This window comes from Halictus rubicundus, chromosome 2, assembly GCF_050948215.1.
Source record: "Halictus rubicundus isolate RS-2024b chromosome 2, iyHalRubi1_principal, whole genome shotgun sequence".
Lineage (NCBI taxonomy): Eukaryota > Metazoa > Arthropoda > Insecta > Hymenoptera > Halictidae > Halictus > Halictus rubicundus.
Genome location: NC_135150.1, coordinates 26,936,980 through 26,952,602, shown reverse-complemented (window position 1 = coordinate 26,952,602; position 15,623 = coordinate 26,936,980). Strand labels below are relative to the sequence as shown.

At 40.0% G+C, this 15,623-nt stretch overlaps 3 protein-coding genes across 7 annotated transcripts; 2 read left to right on the top strand and 1 right to left on the bottom strand.

Moving 5' to 3' along the window:
* Positions 1 to 1,157: 1,157 nt before the first annotated feature.
* Pbp49 (proximal sequence element A Pbp49) lies at positions 1,158 to 3,305 on the top strand. Of its 2 annotated transcripts, none has more exons than XM_076806272.1 (5): positions 1,158 to 1,909; positions 1,979 to 2,165; positions 2,240 to 2,509; positions 2,581 to 2,825; positions 2,890 to 3,305. In XM_076806272.1, the coding sequence occupies exons 1-5, from the start codon at positions 1,713 to 1,715 to the stop codon at positions 3,158 to 3,160; spliced, it is 1,170 nt and encodes a 389-aa protein (XP_076662387.1). In that variant the 5' UTR covers positions 1,158 to 1,712; the 3' UTR covers positions 3,161 to 3,305. The 2 variants fall into 2 exon arrangements, with proteins under 2 accessions (XP_076662387.1, XP_076662388.1); XM_076806273.1 differs by having other exon boundaries at positions 1,776 to 1,909; positions 1,996 to 2,165.
* Positions 3,085 to 7,394, bottom strand: LOC143365775 (protein O-mannosyl-transferase Tmtc4). Of its 3 annotated transcripts, none has more exons than XM_076806269.1 (12): positions 7,296 to 7,394; positions 6,097 to 6,360; positions 5,791 to 6,016; positions 5,537 to 5,720; positions 5,280 to 5,459; positions 4,736 to 5,196; positions 4,287 to 4,667; positions 4,115 to 4,222; positions 3,858 to 3,999; positions 3,675 to 3,789; positions 3,436 to 3,618; positions 3,085 to 3,364 (listed from the first exon to the last, which is right to left on the bottom strand). In XM_076806269.1, exons 2-12 carry the CDS (start codon positions 6,155 to 6,157, stop codon positions 3,228 to 3,230), a joined length of 2,178 nt encoding a protein of 725 aa, XP_076662384.1. In that variant the 5' UTR covers positions 6,158 to 6,360; positions 7,296 to 7,394; the 3' UTR covers positions 3,085 to 3,227. The 3 variants fall into 3 exon arrangements, with proteins under 3 accessions (XP_076662384.1, XP_076662386.1, XP_076662385.1); XM_076806271.1 differs by lacking the exon at positions 7,296 to 7,394 and adding an exon at positions 6,464 to 6,557; XM_076806270.1 differs by lacking the exon at positions 7,296 to 7,394 and having other exon boundaries at positions 6,097 to 6,496.
* A 244-nt stretch (positions 7,395 to 7,638) lies between these two features.
* Positions 7,639 to 11,737, top strand: LOC143365777 (protein FAM76A). Of its 2 annotated transcripts, XM_076806274.1 has the most exons (7): positions 7,640 to 8,203; positions 8,786 to 8,850; positions 8,935 to 9,148; positions 9,215 to 9,351; positions 9,532 to 9,778; positions 10,151 to 10,388; positions 11,012 to 11,737. In XM_076806274.1, exons 1-6 carry the CDS (start codon positions 8,108 to 8,110, stop codon positions 10,382 to 10,384), a joined length of 993 nt encoding a protein of 330 aa, XP_076662389.1. In that variant the 5' UTR covers positions 7,640 to 8,107; the 3' UTR covers positions 10,385 to 10,388; positions 11,012 to 11,737. The 2 variants fall into 2 exon arrangements, with proteins under 2 accessions (XP_076662390.1, XP_076662389.1); XM_076806275.1 differs by lacking the exon at positions 8,786 to 8,850 and having other exon boundaries at positions 7,639 to 8,203.
* The last annotated feature ends 3,886 nt before the right edge of the window (positions 11,738 to 15,623 follow it).

The following is a 15,623-nucleotide window of genomic DNA, read 5'->3' as shown; positions in this document are numbered from 1 at the left end:
ATATATAGCCGTCAGATGGCGAGAACTACAAATAAGACCGCCGGCGGGAACGTGTTAAATGTACTTTCGACCTATACAACCTTTTTTACAGAAAAGATTTATTCGCACTCAGATATCGCGTCCACGCTCTTGTGGAACAGACTGTAGCGATAACAGTGTCGCTTCTGTAAATTGTTTTGTTACGGTAGACAGTTGTTGTTGCATCGCCCGCGGTATGTTAGCCATCTATTGCTCTTTTGAACCATTTATGAATACGATGTCTTACTCGGAGAGATTCCAAGTATTTTATTAGTGTAATATAAGGTACAGAAACGAATTTAGTATACGCGGTGTCTCATGGTGGAGGACAAAAGAATTTTCTTGAGGTCACAATTTTCAAAACTTGAATGTAATCAGTGGTCCTTCAATGACCTACGAGACTAGATTTTGGGGATGAAAATGTCCTACGCAATTTCGGAGTTATTAGCGAAAAACACGGACCAATCAGAGCACAGGTCCCGCTGAGCGTGGCGTTGGCATTGGCCGGGCTGAAATCCGTTTGCAGTAGCCGCGCGCTCTGATTGGTCCGCGTTTTTCGTTAATAACAAAGCCGCGGAGGGCATTTTCGCAAAGGAAAAAGTTACTTCGAATCACCTCAGGAATCACCCTTTTTACCAAGTACAACATTTTTGGGACACCCTGTATATTTTCGCAGTTCCTACATAGATGTAAAGGTTCGTCTGCTCTTTGCTTCCTACTAAGAGTCAGTTCGTGTACAGATGGTTGTAATTTGGTCTTGTACATGAAGTCTTTGGTATAATTATTTAACTATAGAAAACGCTTATTATGTAAAAACCTATCTACAGCAGGATAAAAACCGGTGCACCGGTGTTTTCAACATAGTGTAGTCGTTGCCGTGTTTATTAAGCTAGTTTAAGAAATAAGTAGTAGAACTTAATATGATAAAATCAAAGCTAGTAATAATATAAACAGTTCGTAATTCAAGCTGTTTGTTATTTGATTCCTGAAACAAGGTTAAATATTCCATGCACAGAATAAATAGATGTACATCCAGATATCTCTACATGAATCAACATTGTCCTGACATCTGTTGGTTTTTTAAAGAAGTATGCTGTCAATTATTCCTGTCGGTAACACAGAGTACTTATCCAATCATTTCATCTGAATTATTTCTCAAAAAGTTTTCAATTTTCATTTGATGTTATTATTAAACAATTTCTTTCATAATGTACTTGTTTTTAAATATCGTGTACATACTGCTTCGCGGATCATTGGCTGATCCCAAAGCATAAGACTGAATAAGACACAAAAGAAACCAACCAATTAAATGAAAAAACGTTTCGTTTGTATTTACATCTGTTTGGGTCTATAAATATAACAACTTCTGATTCAATTTAATTAGCGCGACATGCTAATAAAACTATCGTACAGATTGAGATAAAGTTTCGTTTATAATTATATATCTGTGTTTACAGTGTAGACACGATTCTAAAACATAGAAAGTGGTAAACAGTTCGGACAATGTGGTGAATTATCGCATCTCAGACGACAAAAACAGTTTATGAACAAAAGAGTGTCATTAATTCTCAAATTATTTAGTAACAGCGCAATGTATTTCTAGCTCTGTAATAACAATATGACGTTAATACATTGTTTTATTGTTCTGTAGAATTTGTAATTGTACGAGTTAGCAGAATTCAAAAACAATAGCAATGGAAGACATATACAAACTTTATAACAGCAATGCTTCTCCGAAGGTTCACATAAAAGAATATTTCAACGAATATCTTAACATGATCGAGTCCACAGAAAACATTATATCGATTAAACAGAATGACTCGAATTTTATGGATCTAATGGGAGTCCAGCTTGGAGAGGAAGAAATGTCTATGCTGGAAAATTATTGCAGGTATTCTTTCTAATTAAATAATATGTATATACAGACATGTAGAACATAAAATACATATTTTGTTATTAGTACTGACAATTTGACAGTTGAAGGAGAGATGCCAAAATTCAAAGACAGTAGGAAGCTCAGGAAAAAGGACACTTTCGCTCCTACAGAACCACCAGACGTGGACTTGCAAACCATCCAAAATCTCAAGAGAAGATTGAAACAAGAAAACAAGCAGCTTTGTTACAAGTACCAAAGCGAATTATTTATAGTAAATGTCTATCCAATACAATACTTGTATAAAAGGAACTATTATATGCAAGCAACTATTGTATTCTGTTTCAGAATTACGAGAAGGATAAAGAAGTAGTTGACAAGATTGCTAGTCCTGGACAAGATATTTTGGTCTTCGTCAGGACTTACCATCCTTTCATGCAACGCCAAAAAAATCCTCTAAAGCAATGCATTTCGATACTCCGATTAAATACCATTATAGCTGTGCTAGGTTCTCAGACTTTGGCACATTTGCGTGACAAAATATCTTGTATAGCCGATTGTACCATTTCTAAAGAATGCAGTGAAGATTTAAAAAATGCGATAGGACCGATGGCAAAAGTAATTCATAACTGTATTTACGCTAAACCTGTGTAGCTGTATTTGTTATTAATTCTTTTTCGTTCTTTCAGGATGTGTACAAATCCGGTTTCTTTTTTATAGAGGACACTTTTTACAATGACTCTAGGTGTCCCAAAAACACTGATTACAGTAAAGTGATTATCGAGTGGGCACAAAGGCGATCGAATTTAGGACCTTTCAAAACTGCCACAATGGAGGATTGTAGAATAGATTCCTTGCTCTTAAGATTCGGTTTCCCATGGGTATACAAACACCAAGGCGGCTGTGAACATTTGATCGTGTTTAGCGACGCAAGGTAATTTCATTAAATCGATAGTAGGTACTTAAATTAATAAATTCGATCATTTAATCGTTTTCAGATTGATCAATAACAACGATGCTTTGGCTGTAACCGCATACCCACGAATTGTGAGACTAAGACCCTTGTCTTCCAAGTATTGCATGATATGTGGCGTGTACAATGCAAAATGGATCACTGTGGAACACGAAAGGATTCCGCATAATCCTTGCTATTTTTGTAATAGTTGTTTCAAGTCTTACAATTACGTCGACGGGGAAAAAGTCGGGAATTTTAAAGCGTTCGCGTATCCGCGTAATGTCGAAGCAGTAAGAAAAGAAAAGAAGAAGTAACATAGTAATTTCGTTTTCACAGAACATGCGACACTGTTGTATAATAGTAATAATTGTAATTATTTAATTATTTTATTGATGACTTTAAGGTGTACAATTTTCTCAAATTTTCCCTGGCACTATTAAATTCTGGTTTGATATCTAATGCCTTCTTGTACATATACTCCGCATCGTCCAGTTTATTCCACCGATGGTACAGTACTCCTGTAATTATAAAATTTAATTTTACACTTGATGATAAATCTTAACCACTTCACTTAAAACGGAACATTCACCTAAGTTCGTATAAAACATCGAATTGGTAGAATCTTTTGATATCGCCTTCTTGAAGTACACTTCTGCTTCCACGAAATTTCCAATTTTACCCAATATATTGGCAATGTTAAAGTGGATTGAAGCGTCGTCGGGTAAAAACTCCAAAGCTCGATATGCTACTTTAAGCGCATCGTTGCGTTTACCTAAAATACAAATGATTATGCTATTTGGTAACACGGTGTTGCCTATTCCCGCGTACCCAAATCATCCAACAGCAGAATCGTGTTTGTCCAAGCTCTTCTATGGTTCTTTCTTTGCTTGATCGCAGAGTCCCAAGCTTTTAAAGCTCTGTCATAATATTTTTGTTCCAGGAACTGCAATCGATAAAGTTCGATTTGGTACGGATAGTTTCATTTTTGTAAATCAATAGCAATTTACTGACCAAAAGACCTAGATTATAGAGACAATCGGGATACTTGGATCTATGAGACAGTGCCGTCAAATAACTTTTCTCAGATTCGTCGTATTTCTTCAGAGCCGACAGGACGATACCTAAATTCATCCATACTGTAGCAAAGTCGTCCCTAAAACTCACAACTCAGTGATATTACATTTCTAATTGGAAAGTATCAAACATGATTCATTCACTCTTCCATTTTTCACATGGCATCTTAAATAGTCGGTTGTAAACAGACTTACTGGAGCTCTATAGCCCGTTTAAACAATGTCTCTGCTTCTATATACTTTCCCTGATCTTTGAGCAAGTTACCAAGATTGTTCATTGCTTGAGCATAGTTGGGATTCAGTCTATTAAACAAATTAAATTAATCAACGGGATTATATTTTCCAGGTATTTTCTACGTTTTTATACCTTAGAGCTTCTTTGTATTCGTATAACGCTAACGTAATATTCCCGACATCAGCGGCGTTCTTAGCAATATTATAGTGAACTTTTGCATTTAGCGGACAAACGTGCAACGCTGATCTGAAAAGCGTAGTTTCGGTTTTCCACTGCTCACTCCTCATCCAAGATCTTGCGAAGAACAACGAAACGAGAACTATGTAAGCTAATAGGATAGATTGCACAGAAACACGATTACAAAGCTTTTGTAATCCTATGACGAACAAGAGGCAATAGCCAGCAGAGGGAATGTATAGAGTTCTCTCTGCTAAGACAAACCCGACAGTAAAAAAGATGTTGCTAGCTGGTAGAAATGGAATGATCAGTAATGCTAGTCCCATAATCGAGGATCTAAAAAGAGAAAGAAAATTTATATAGAAGGGCTTCGCAGCTGTAATACCTCAGGCTAATGCTATTACCTTAAAAACATGTCTTCACGGTGGATAAAGGTACATATAATCATTGCACTAAGTATCAACCAAAAAATAATTACAATAAGTATTCTACTGTCATAACTGGTGATCAGAGGTACACATCCCATGGACCAATCAAAGCACAACCATTCTGGACATATTAGCAACCATATGGTTAAGCAATAAATATAACTATAATTCAGTACTCGTAGGAATATATTATCCATGAACGATGCTGGATTATCCACAGATTGAAATGTTGGTGCTTTAAATCCCATAACACTGAATCTTAGGACTATCAGCAATAAGCCAGATATCAAGAGTATAGAAAGTCTAGTTATGAGCTTCTGTTTTAGTTTCATGAATTCTTTTGTCTCTATGTAAGAAAACTTTGTCTTCATGAATCTGATTACATCGGATGGGAATATTTTATTTACCACTATGATATCATATATACTGCAAATTCCCTGTAGAAAATTTCAATTAGTCTATGAACACAAAAGAATTAGAGGAATATGCACTCTTATTAAAACTGTATTATTTTTCTTACAATTGCAGTGATGCCTGTCTCTTTGCACAACATTGCAATAGCAATGGATGCGATGCAACCACACATGCTGCACCACCTATAGAATAGTCTACTTGCATTTATCGATTGATAATACAAAAGGATGGATAGCCACATAAATAGAGCACATAACAACTCTGCTCTACCCACAATGCCTGAAACCTAAAATCCAAAACACTATTAGACATGATTAGCTACGTGTAGATGCAAAGAATAATTTTAATGCATGTACAACATACAGCTTCTGTGTGTATAGGATGAACAGCAAACAATGCTGTTGCATAAAATGCAGTATTTGTTCCTTTTGAACCCAAAATTACAATAAATACAGCCAGTAAGAGGATACTGACAATTGTATGTAGAATAATGTTGATTAGATGATAGTCTTGGGCAACCAGACTACCACGAAACCAGAAATTCAGTCTAAAAACAATGTTAAATAATTAATAATTACGTATGAATATACTATTTTTGTTTGGTAAAAAATTCTTACCTGAAAGTTAGAATTGTGATAGGTCTGTACGATCTATGACTTTGTTTGTTGGTCAACTTAGCACCCCAGAAATCATTTTCGAACAAATTTTTTAGAGGAGTACTTTGTACATCTTCGTTATTAACGATTGCTTCAGAATCATCAAATACGAAATCACCATCGTAACTATTTGCGAAACACAGCGACAATAGGGTAATTATAAACAAAGAAAGTCGCAGTGGAACAGCTGCAAGTATAAAATTATTAATTGAAAAGTTATTCCTGTACATAACATCAATATACTGCATCGGAAATGAATTTATTTACCAGGCAATTCAGAATTTGCCTTAGATAACATCATTTTGTTTTGAGTAACAGACAATGTCATTGAATGTTTACACTGAACTTTCACACGTTATATATCGCAGGATCAACCGAACAAATTTGTAAGTCGCAAATTTAAACAATTTATTGCTGTAGTGCACATATTTATATAATGACAACGAAAGTTTCTTTCGTTTGTTAAAAGGATAAATAGAACTGCCGGCTTACACCATTCCATGAACATTAGAATTGGATATGTTCGAATAGCTGGAGGGTGGAATTAAAAACACAGAGGGACTGTTAAAATAAACATTATTTCAGCAGTTAACTAACAAGAAAAAACATTATTTGGTTTATTAAATACATGTACCAGAGAGGAGATTAGAGCTCTCACGCCCGGGGTTTTTATCAGTTTTTATGCCTCCGATATAATGCTGCCCCCGCACAAAATTCTAGCTTGGATCAGATCCCCCCGACGAGGTATCTGTTCCATGCTAAAAGTTGTCCAGGTTCTGTTCCATGCTAAAAATGAGTAGGGGTCAGCACCGTATCGGGAACGCCGAAACCCCGGGCGTGAGCGCTCTCATATCCTCTTTGCTTGAGGCATCACCCCTTCTAAGGAAGTACAACTTTTTTGGGACACCCTGTATATACTTTTTGCTACAATTTTACAAAAATATACCTGTATGTATGGGCAAATAGAGCTCCGGCTCTCCAACGCCATCTCTATGTATAATAGAGTAAAGAATAAACCAACTAACCTGTATGTAGGGTGTTTAGAATCGAGTTGAAAAAATTCAGGGGATGATTCGTCAAAACAATGTAAGAGGATATCGTAATATGAATTCTCGTCTTACATTGTCCTACAGAATCAGCGTTGTTTTTAATTAAAACGGTTTATTTATTTAAAAATTAGAGAAGAAAAGTGGATGTTCATGGCGAGCGAACTTAAGGTAGTGATGGGCATTATCGACTAAATTCAACTATCGACTAATTACTATTCAGTTACTACATACTATCGAATATTTAGTCGATAGTTTTTAGTCGACTGAAATTTCGTTTTAGTGGTTACGTCTAGATTGCGGGCTATAGTCTATGCCTACGTATATCACATATATAGTTTATACCGCATAAATAGCAATAAGATTTTAACATGAAATATCTATTACATGTATTTCTATACATAATCATGTATTTCTAACCTTTTCGTTTCATCGTGTGACACTGACATTTGAAATTTCAAGATGGCGACATGTAAAACAGTCGACTGAAAATAGTAACCCAACCACTACTAAATTCAGTGGATAGTTTAAAAAATCAGTCGACTGAAAATAGTAGTTGGCTACTATCGATTTAGTCGATAGTTTTTAGTCGATGGTGCCCATCACTAGCTTGAGGACGCATGCGCAGTGAAAACTAGTCTTCAGAGTTTCGTCTTTGTAAGAATATTCCGTAGCGGAGATTCTTTCAACGAATCGGCGAACGACGACCGTTGATTGGCCAGTGGCAACCTGTAAAGGTCAAAAAGGACAAGTTCTACGAACACTCGCGGTGTCGTAGCGGCGATAACGGTTTAACCAATTGTCGCTTGATTCTTTCGGTTTGAAAAATGCCGATTGGTTTGCGGCGCGTGCATCGTTGCACTGGACGCGAACGGAAGCGACATCTGCTCGGTGTCGGTCACCAGCGAAAAACGTTTCTCCCGTAAGAAGTCACGGACAGCCGTCTGAAATCAACAACCGGTGCAGGTGAACGAGAGTGAAGTGACGCGGTTATGTACGCAAAACAATCGCGTCGAACGCGCAAAACCTCCTGAAACATGTAAGGAGTTGTTACCTGTCAGTGCTGCCGTCGCCTTCAAATTTTCCGTTCCTTTTTGTTCCGCCGTTAGCATCGAAAACGAAAAACGTCCGCTCGGCTTCTGGCTGCGAGAACTTCACGAATCGATATTTATCACATCGGTGACGTACGGTTTTGTTAAGTGCCGAGGCCAAACACGAGTCGACGCACGACGATGAGCGCGAACAATGTGCAGGCAATGTTCGCGTGCTCCAGATGCTTTTCGAGGCATCCGTTCGAGGAGCTATCCCCGGGACAACAGTTGTGCAAGGTATCGTTCTCCGTGTCTTCCCCGTGCTTTTCCCCAAACCGAGAAATTCTCTTTACACGATACACCAACAATTCCCACGCGAGCGTCGTTTTTCTCGTTCGCGAAACACCACGCTAATAATAGAACTTTCAATTGAAACGCGCGTTTCGCCCTTAACCGATGATGCTCTTCCCGTCACGTTCGAAATTCCGGCAAAGAAATTAGTCCTGGGAATTCTTATTAATCGCCGGACCGAGCACAGAATATACATTCCAGGACTAATTTACAGGAACCGGAAATTTGTTCGCTTTGCTAACGCGTCGCGTACGGCGCTCGAATTTTCTGCATCTCACACAAATATCGTTTTTATTTAATTCGCTGTAGAGAATTATGTCTACACTACAAGCACGTAACCTCTGTAGTCTGTTTAATGTTTACATACACTCTCTGTCGCAACCAAATTTTTCAAACACGGTTTTCTCGATCTCTTCTTCCTTTACGCTATGCATTTTGTATAATAGCACCCACACATTGTGCGAACACTGAGACTTTTATGTGTACATTTTCTTTAGAAACTTTCTCTATATTGTGTTGCTTATTTAGGAGTGCAGAGGTGCATTTCCAGTGGTGAAATGTACGTATTGTAGGTCAGAATTCCAGCAAACAATGTAAGCACTCTTAACTCTTGCTTTCTATTTATTACGATCGGATCGGTGGGTTGGTCACGAATAACTTTGTTCCTCTTTTTGCAGAAAGGGTAACACGAGCACTATATGTAAAAAATGCGAGCAGAACGTGAAATCCTACGGTAAGCCATCGGCCTGCGAATACTGCAACACGATAGCTGCGTTTATCGGCAGCAAATGCCAACGATGTACCAATTCCGAGAAACGATACGGACCTCCGGTTACTTGCGAGCAATGCAAACAGAAGTGTGCCTTTGATAGACAGGACGAAGATAAAAAGGTAACGCGAAAGAAACCCGTAATATCTTCATTTATCTAAGATAACCGAGTCATGATTTTGTTGAAGGTCGATGGAAAATTATTATGTTGGCTGTGCACGTTGTCTTACAAACGAGCACTGGCGAAAACAAAACAGTCGGACGCGGAAAGGAGGGCGCATTTGAAATTAGCGCAGCAGCGGGCAGCGAAGCACAAAGAACAAAAGTAATTATCCATATACGTACTGCGTGTGACAAGGTAACTTTGTGCTTGGTAGTTTTAATTGTGTTTCTGCACAATTTCAGTATCGCTTCGATGAAAAGCGAAGAACCGGTAACGTTTCCACGTGCGAACCTCTTGACTCTGTTTAATTTCAGCGGCCTTATTTCGTTCGTTCTGCTTCAGACTGAAAGGTCACAATAAGAGACCGCACAGAGTAGACGTGACGAAGCTGCCACCACCTCAGTCCGAGGGTGGTGACACGAATGGACCTACGCCGGTCAAAGCAGCCAGGATGGTGGGCGTGCACGATCCCCACGATCCAAACAGCTCGGATCACGTGGTCGCGGTCACGCAACTCAAAGAGAAGATAGCCCACCTTCAGAAGCAAATCTCCATCAAGGATAGCCAACTACTCGCCAAGGATAGACAGGTAATTTTGATCCTTCGTAAGACATATGAGGTTGTGCGCCAGTCTTTTTGGAATTGCTTTCACAACATTTCGCAAGCTTTGCAGCTAGATCAGTGGTTGGAAGATACACTGATGCATCGAAGCGTTGGGAAATAATTCCAAAAGGACACGTCTGAAAGCCTGAACAGTCAGGAGTGTAAGATCATTGTGTAAGTAATGTAAATTTGCTTTCATATTTTTGAAAGATTGTCTTCGGACGCAAATGTCTTCAGACTAAGAGGGAAGATAAAATCGGCAACGATTTTCTAAACGATGTCTTTATAAAACTGTAACATGATCTTTCTGCGAAGTCAGCCTCCGGAAAATAATGAGAACGACCCTTTCTGTCGGCAGATTACCGAGTTGAAGGCGAAGAACTTCACGTCCGAGACGGAGCTGCGCAACAAGATGAAGGCAACGGAGAAAGAGTACGAGACGAAAATCTCGACGATGCAGCTCAAGATCTCTAGCTTATTGAAAGAAGTCGCTTCCTTGTCGAAGAGTTCAAAGCGTGGCGACAGAGTGGCCGCGACGAAAACGGAAGCTGGGACCAACAGCGGAAGCGGAACAGACAGTCCTGTACCTTGATAAGGTAGGACATTATTTCACAATCCTCATTTATTCGTTCGCCGATTAATGTCCGGACGATATCTATATTACATTTATCATTTTTCAATTGGTCGCCGTAACATATCCTTTACGATAATAATAAAATGTTTTACAATCGACTTGTACGAGTATTTAGCGTTTGACTTGACGATCTTTCGTTCCGGAGCGAAAAAAGAGAAAGAAACTTATCGAGAACGATTCCGTTGTAGATTTGTTCTGCTTTTAGTCGCGATCCAGCGTTTCGCAAGTACGCGTATGGTAATAACAGTATATATTATTTTTGCTACCTCGATGCTATTGTTCTATTCGAGAGGGACGAGTCCTTCCGAAGTTTTCGGGGGAAAGCGACAGCGATCCGCGAGCGCCAAAGCGGTTTTCGAAAGTTTCATTCGGGTTTCAGCTTTGTTCGTCTCTGTCTTTCTTCCTCGTTATCGGTGCTACGCGATTTTCCACTCGAGGAGATCGCGCGCGCGCGCGCGTATATTCTAAACGAGTGTCCGTTCCTATGAGAGAAAGAAAAAAAAACGAGACACGAAAAGAAAGTAGTTGATGAACGTGTGAGATTTGTCCGGGAGATGAAAGACTTTTTCTTAACATTGTTTTCAGGGACTTGGTTAGCTGTGACAACATACTCGAATGTCCATACCCGCATAAATCATGTGGTACATTACGTATAGCTAATTGTTTCCATTAACAAGGCAAAATCTGTATTATTTTTCTAATTAATATAGGAATATGTATATTGTTCTGAACGCGTGTAGACGTGTGATCTTACGCATTTTTCTTACGTCCGGGGGATGAGGATGCGAGTGGCTGAGAATACAAAACAGAGAAAACAAAAGAAAAAGCAAACAGAACAAGGAAAAACGAAAAAAAAAACACACAAACACACTAACTGTTAATTTTCTCGTAAGTTAGGTAGCTTCTCCCAGTATCCCCGTTGTTCCGTTTCGATTCGTCTCGATTTCCACGGGCCGCGAGCAACCGAGGAAATTCGTTTCGAAGTGTCCTTTGAATTGTACAATAAACTAAGAATCGGCGATCATGCCGTTCAATCCGAAATAGAAAAATAATCAATTCGACGAGAAGTCTGATAAAGTCTGAAAAATTTGATCAATTGAAAACTTACGGACACGAACCTCGATATCCGTGAGGCAAACGAAATAGACTTTTTGCGTATGTGCAGACACGTACACGAACATACACACACTATGATAACTGAGCAATAGTGCTGCTGTAACATGTCATTCTTTTCTTTTCCCTATTTATAAACGACGAAGATGTAAACGAATGGTGATTGTAGATCAATTTACAATAAAAGGTTGAAAACGACATGCCTCGCCTTCTAAGTTTCAAACATATCCTTGGACTCACATCCTGCCAGTGGGATTCCGTTTCCTCTGTCCACGTTATCGGTCTCTATTCTATCACGATAACGCGGGTAGACGCGAGGACAACGTTGTCGCGCGTTTAAGGGTGTACAGGACTATTGAGTACTTAGGGAAATCGATTTTGGTCACTTCGTTCTTCGAGAATGTTCAGGTAGAAAATCATAGAGATGCTTGAACAGTTACTTGGAAGTTATACATAGGTATGGCAGCTGTGTATCTATGGATTAGGCCTCGTACGAGATAAGAGAGAAACCAGGTTTCGTAGCTGAAGAAAGCTTTGCGTCAACCAGCAATCGTGAAAAGATTATCTACAGATTTTTTAAATTATATGTTGGAAGAAACATCGCTTCAAACTTTAATCTCTTAAGCACGGCGCGCTCGTCCGCAACTCTGTTTCCCAGGTACGGCGCGTCTGGCCGCGGATGGCACAAAAGCCACTATAGTGGCGTTACTGTTCGAACTGATGCTTTCCACGGAAACCACTATAGTGGTTCATACAGTTCAAACTGATGCTTTCCATAGAAACCACTATAGTGGCGTACCGTTCAAACTAATGCTTTCTACGGAGACCACTATAGTGGCGTTACCGTTCGAACTGATGCTTTCCATAGAAACCACTATAGTGGTTCGTACCATTCAAAGTGATGTTTCCCACGGAAACCACTATAGTGGTTCGTACCATTCAAAGTGATGCTTTCCACGGAAACCACTATAGTGGCGTACAGTGCTTAAGAGGTTAAAGCTCTGTTTATCCGAAAACTGGACTCTCGAGCACGGTGTGCGATTCGCGAAAGGAGGAATCACTTTCGCTTGAAATGTTAACTGCGTAGAGTGCACTATTCTCCATGGAGCGAAGCCGAGACATCTTCGTGCTTCCATGTTTCTGAGAACATTCTGCCCAATCTATACGAATATATTAGCAAAGCGATCCAACTCGACTCGAGCCATTGATTTTTGCGATCCAATAGTCCCGTAGCTCCTTAACGGACGGACAGACGTCCGACCAGAAACGCGTCGTACCCCTGGATCTCCCGTCCCATTCTAGTGTTCCTGATTTCTCAACATTTTTCATTTCTCGAGAAATGAGAAATAAGACTATATGTCTCGAAAATTCTCGAGAGTTTTTAATAAAATCAAAAAATATTGGGAAACTTATAATAGTTGGAATATCGGTAATAATATTTATCGAAAGAGCAAAAAACTTTAACTCGGTGTTTATTCCTGTTCAATATGTACATAAAAACAAGGAACAAATAGACGCTGAATGTAACCGATAAATTTATTTCTTTAAAACCAAACTTTTATAAAGTGAAACGTTACGCTTTTTTTTTTTTAAATGACTTCTTAAGAAGCGTAATGTGTCTAATGTAGAATCAGACAATCCACTTCTTTTTTTTTTTTGTAACAAAATTTGTAGTTGTAGAAAAATTTCTTTCATTTTGTGTGGATGTTTGGCTTTATCGTATACAGAACATCCAAAATCCGCATTCGCAACAATTATTATAAATTTTCACATTGCAAACATGCATACGTAGGCATTGATACGCTGCCTGTGGATATGCTTATACGTACGCCATTGATTAGCAATATGCAATTTGAGTTAACCGAAAATTCATTTCCGAAAATATGTTATAAAATAAACGAGATTCATAAGAATTTTCCTAGATTGAAATTTCCCGAGAAATACTGGAATTTCTCGAGAAATGAGAAATGATCAATTATAAAATTTCCCGAGAAATTCTCGAGAAGGAACACTAGTCCCATCGTTCCGCGAGCAGTCGCCGAACATGAACGGGTTTCGAAAATCGAAATGAAAACCGTGTAATTGTTCTACGGGGCCGCGTGCCGCCGCGGCGGCTAGGTGCGAAATGATAGGTAGTGATATGTGCAATATAAATATCCAACAGCCATATATTTATTCTTTATTTTAAGAAACAAATGCTAATTGAGCATTACCTATTCAATAATTGTAATGATAATAAATGCGTAACAATTTTACTATATACGAAGTGTAAGGATAATTAACATTTAATTTATAGTCGTTTAAATACGTTTACGAGCGTTGTACACGCGTGTACAGTACAGAGTTTGGAGTTATCGTTTAATTATTACGAGATGGTAAGAACTAAATATTGCTTGTTGTTTGTTGTCGAGGCGGTTAGTCGCTTGCTTCCTTCGATCATTCTACTTTCAGCGGTATTTACACGATCTTCTTCCCCCCCTCTCTCTTTCTGGTTTTACCCCTCTTCTCCCTTTCTCTACACCGTTCGTTCTCGTTTCTGCTCTTTCCTTCGCAGTTTAATTCTTACTTGCTAGGTGTAACTCATTCTCTCCCTTTCTTTCACCCTTTCTCTCCATTTTGCCACGTATACTCACGCATTCTCTCTCTCTCTCTCTCTCTCTCTCTCTCTCTCTCTCTCTCTCACACCGTCTTTCTCACGCGATCTCTTCGTCTCGTTATCTCTAATGAAGTGCGTTTAATGCAGGCAAGGTAGGGAATCGAGGCAACGTACGGAATGTCGATCGACGAAACGTCACTGGAAACTATCGCCCGCGATTCCAGATTGCAAATAGCGTTATAAAAAAATATATTCGGCGTCGATCGATCCGGCCGTTCAACGCTTTCGCGACGATCGACGACGTCCGTCTCGGCGACGCCTGTGTGGTTCGGTTTCGGTTCTCGGTTTCGGTTCTCGGTTTCAGTTCTCGGTTCTCGGTTTCGGCTCGCGGGAAAAGCATTCACAAGCTCTACCATCGGAAAATCCCCGTCCGATCTCCTCCTCGGTTAGAAAAAACGAATGCGTTGCCTGGGCGGGTTGCGCATCGTACGAACGAACTGTTGAATTTCCTGTCGGCCCGCAGGTCCGCGTTTCCAGTGTCGTTTTCTCGCGGACTCGCTACCGGAAGCGACACGATCGCTTCGAGTTCCTGCTTCTTCGAGGGACACACGCCCCGTCTTGTCGCGTCCCTTTTGCTCGTCCAATCGCAAGTTGCAACGCAAGACGCAGGAAAAAAGTCTCCCGTCTTTGCGTTGCAACTTATGGCTGGCGCAAGCAGAAGAGACCGCAAGATGGCGCGTGCGCGGCGACCTTGACGTGTCAGCAGTCGAACCTATCCACGTGGAACCGGTCACGAAGCTCCACGCGCGTCCACCGAATTTGGAATAAAATTAACAGAGACTCTGAATGTTGTAACAAATTCGCCTCGAATTTAGCAACTGCGCGAAGAACTTCGTGAAGATTCTCTTCGTCCTCGACGAAGACGACTCGATGTTGTTCGTCGCAGCGGTGACATACAGTGAATTCTCGATATATGTCAGCAACACGGGTCTTGCCAGTTATGTTTACACTCCTCGGCGTCGTTTATCGTCCAGGCCTTGGCGACATATATACAGAAATCACTGTATTTCTCTCTCTCTCTCTCTGTCTGTCTTTCGAGCGACGAATACAGTTAGGTAAAATCTTCCAGCTTGTCTGCTGAACGCCTTACGAATCGTCTTCGATTTCCTATCTCCTCTTGCCATTTCTCGTCGGATCTTTTCGCTGTATCTGCCGCCGCGGTGTGTAAAGAAAAAATTGCCCTCTCTCACTCTCTCTCTCACTCTCTCTTTGTCTGTTTAAAGCTGCCTCAAACGTACGACGCCGGCGAAGTATCGTTTCCCGGATAGGGCCGCGCGAAAGCGGTAAAGAGGGGCGCAGCGAAACGGAAGAGACCACAACTAAACGCGATAATTCGGTTCCCCTGTCCGTTAGAAATCCTACGACGAGCACCATGAACATTTGCGGGAACCATCGGAGTTGTCGCGTTCCAAGCTAAACGGATAGACG

Bases quoted from the DNA above. Each gene is read 5' to 3' on its own strand.
- Pbp49 (XM_076806272.1), top strand. From the start codon at position 1,713: ATGGAAGACATATACAAACTTTATAACAGCAATGCTTCTCCGAAGGTT. The intron at 1,910-1,978 runs GTATTCTTTCTA...TTTTGTTATTAG, and splicing joins ATGCTGGAAAATTATTGCAG to TACTGACAATTTGACAGTTG. The intron at 2,166-2,239 runs GTAAATGTCTAT...ATTCTGTTTCAG, and splicing joins ACCAAAGCGAATTATTTATA to AATTACGAGAAGGATAAAGA.
- LOC143365775 (XM_076806269.1), bottom strand. From the start codon at position 6,157: ATGACATTGTCTGTTACTCAAAACAAAATGATGTTATCTAAGGCAAAT. The intron at 5,197-5,279 runs GTAAGAAAAATA...AATTTTCTACAG, and splicing joins AGACAGGCATCACTGCAATT to GGAATTTGCAGTATATATGA. The intron at 3,790-3,857 runs GTCAGTAAATTG...TATCGATTGCAG, and splicing joins TCTATAATCTAGGTCTTTTG to TTCCTGGAACAAAAATATTA.
- LOC143365777 (XM_076806274.1), top strand. From the start codon at position 8,108: ATGAGCGCGAACAATGTGCAGGCAATGTTCGCGTGCTCCAGATGCTTT. The intron at 8,204-8,785 runs GTATCGTTCTCC...TTGCTTATTTAG, and splicing joins CGGGACAACAGTTGTGCAAG to GAGTGCAGAGGTGCATTTCC. The intron at 8,851-8,934 runs GTAAGCACTCTT...CTCTTTTTGCAG, and splicing joins TCAGAATTCCAGCAAACAAT to AAAGGGTAACACGAGCACTA.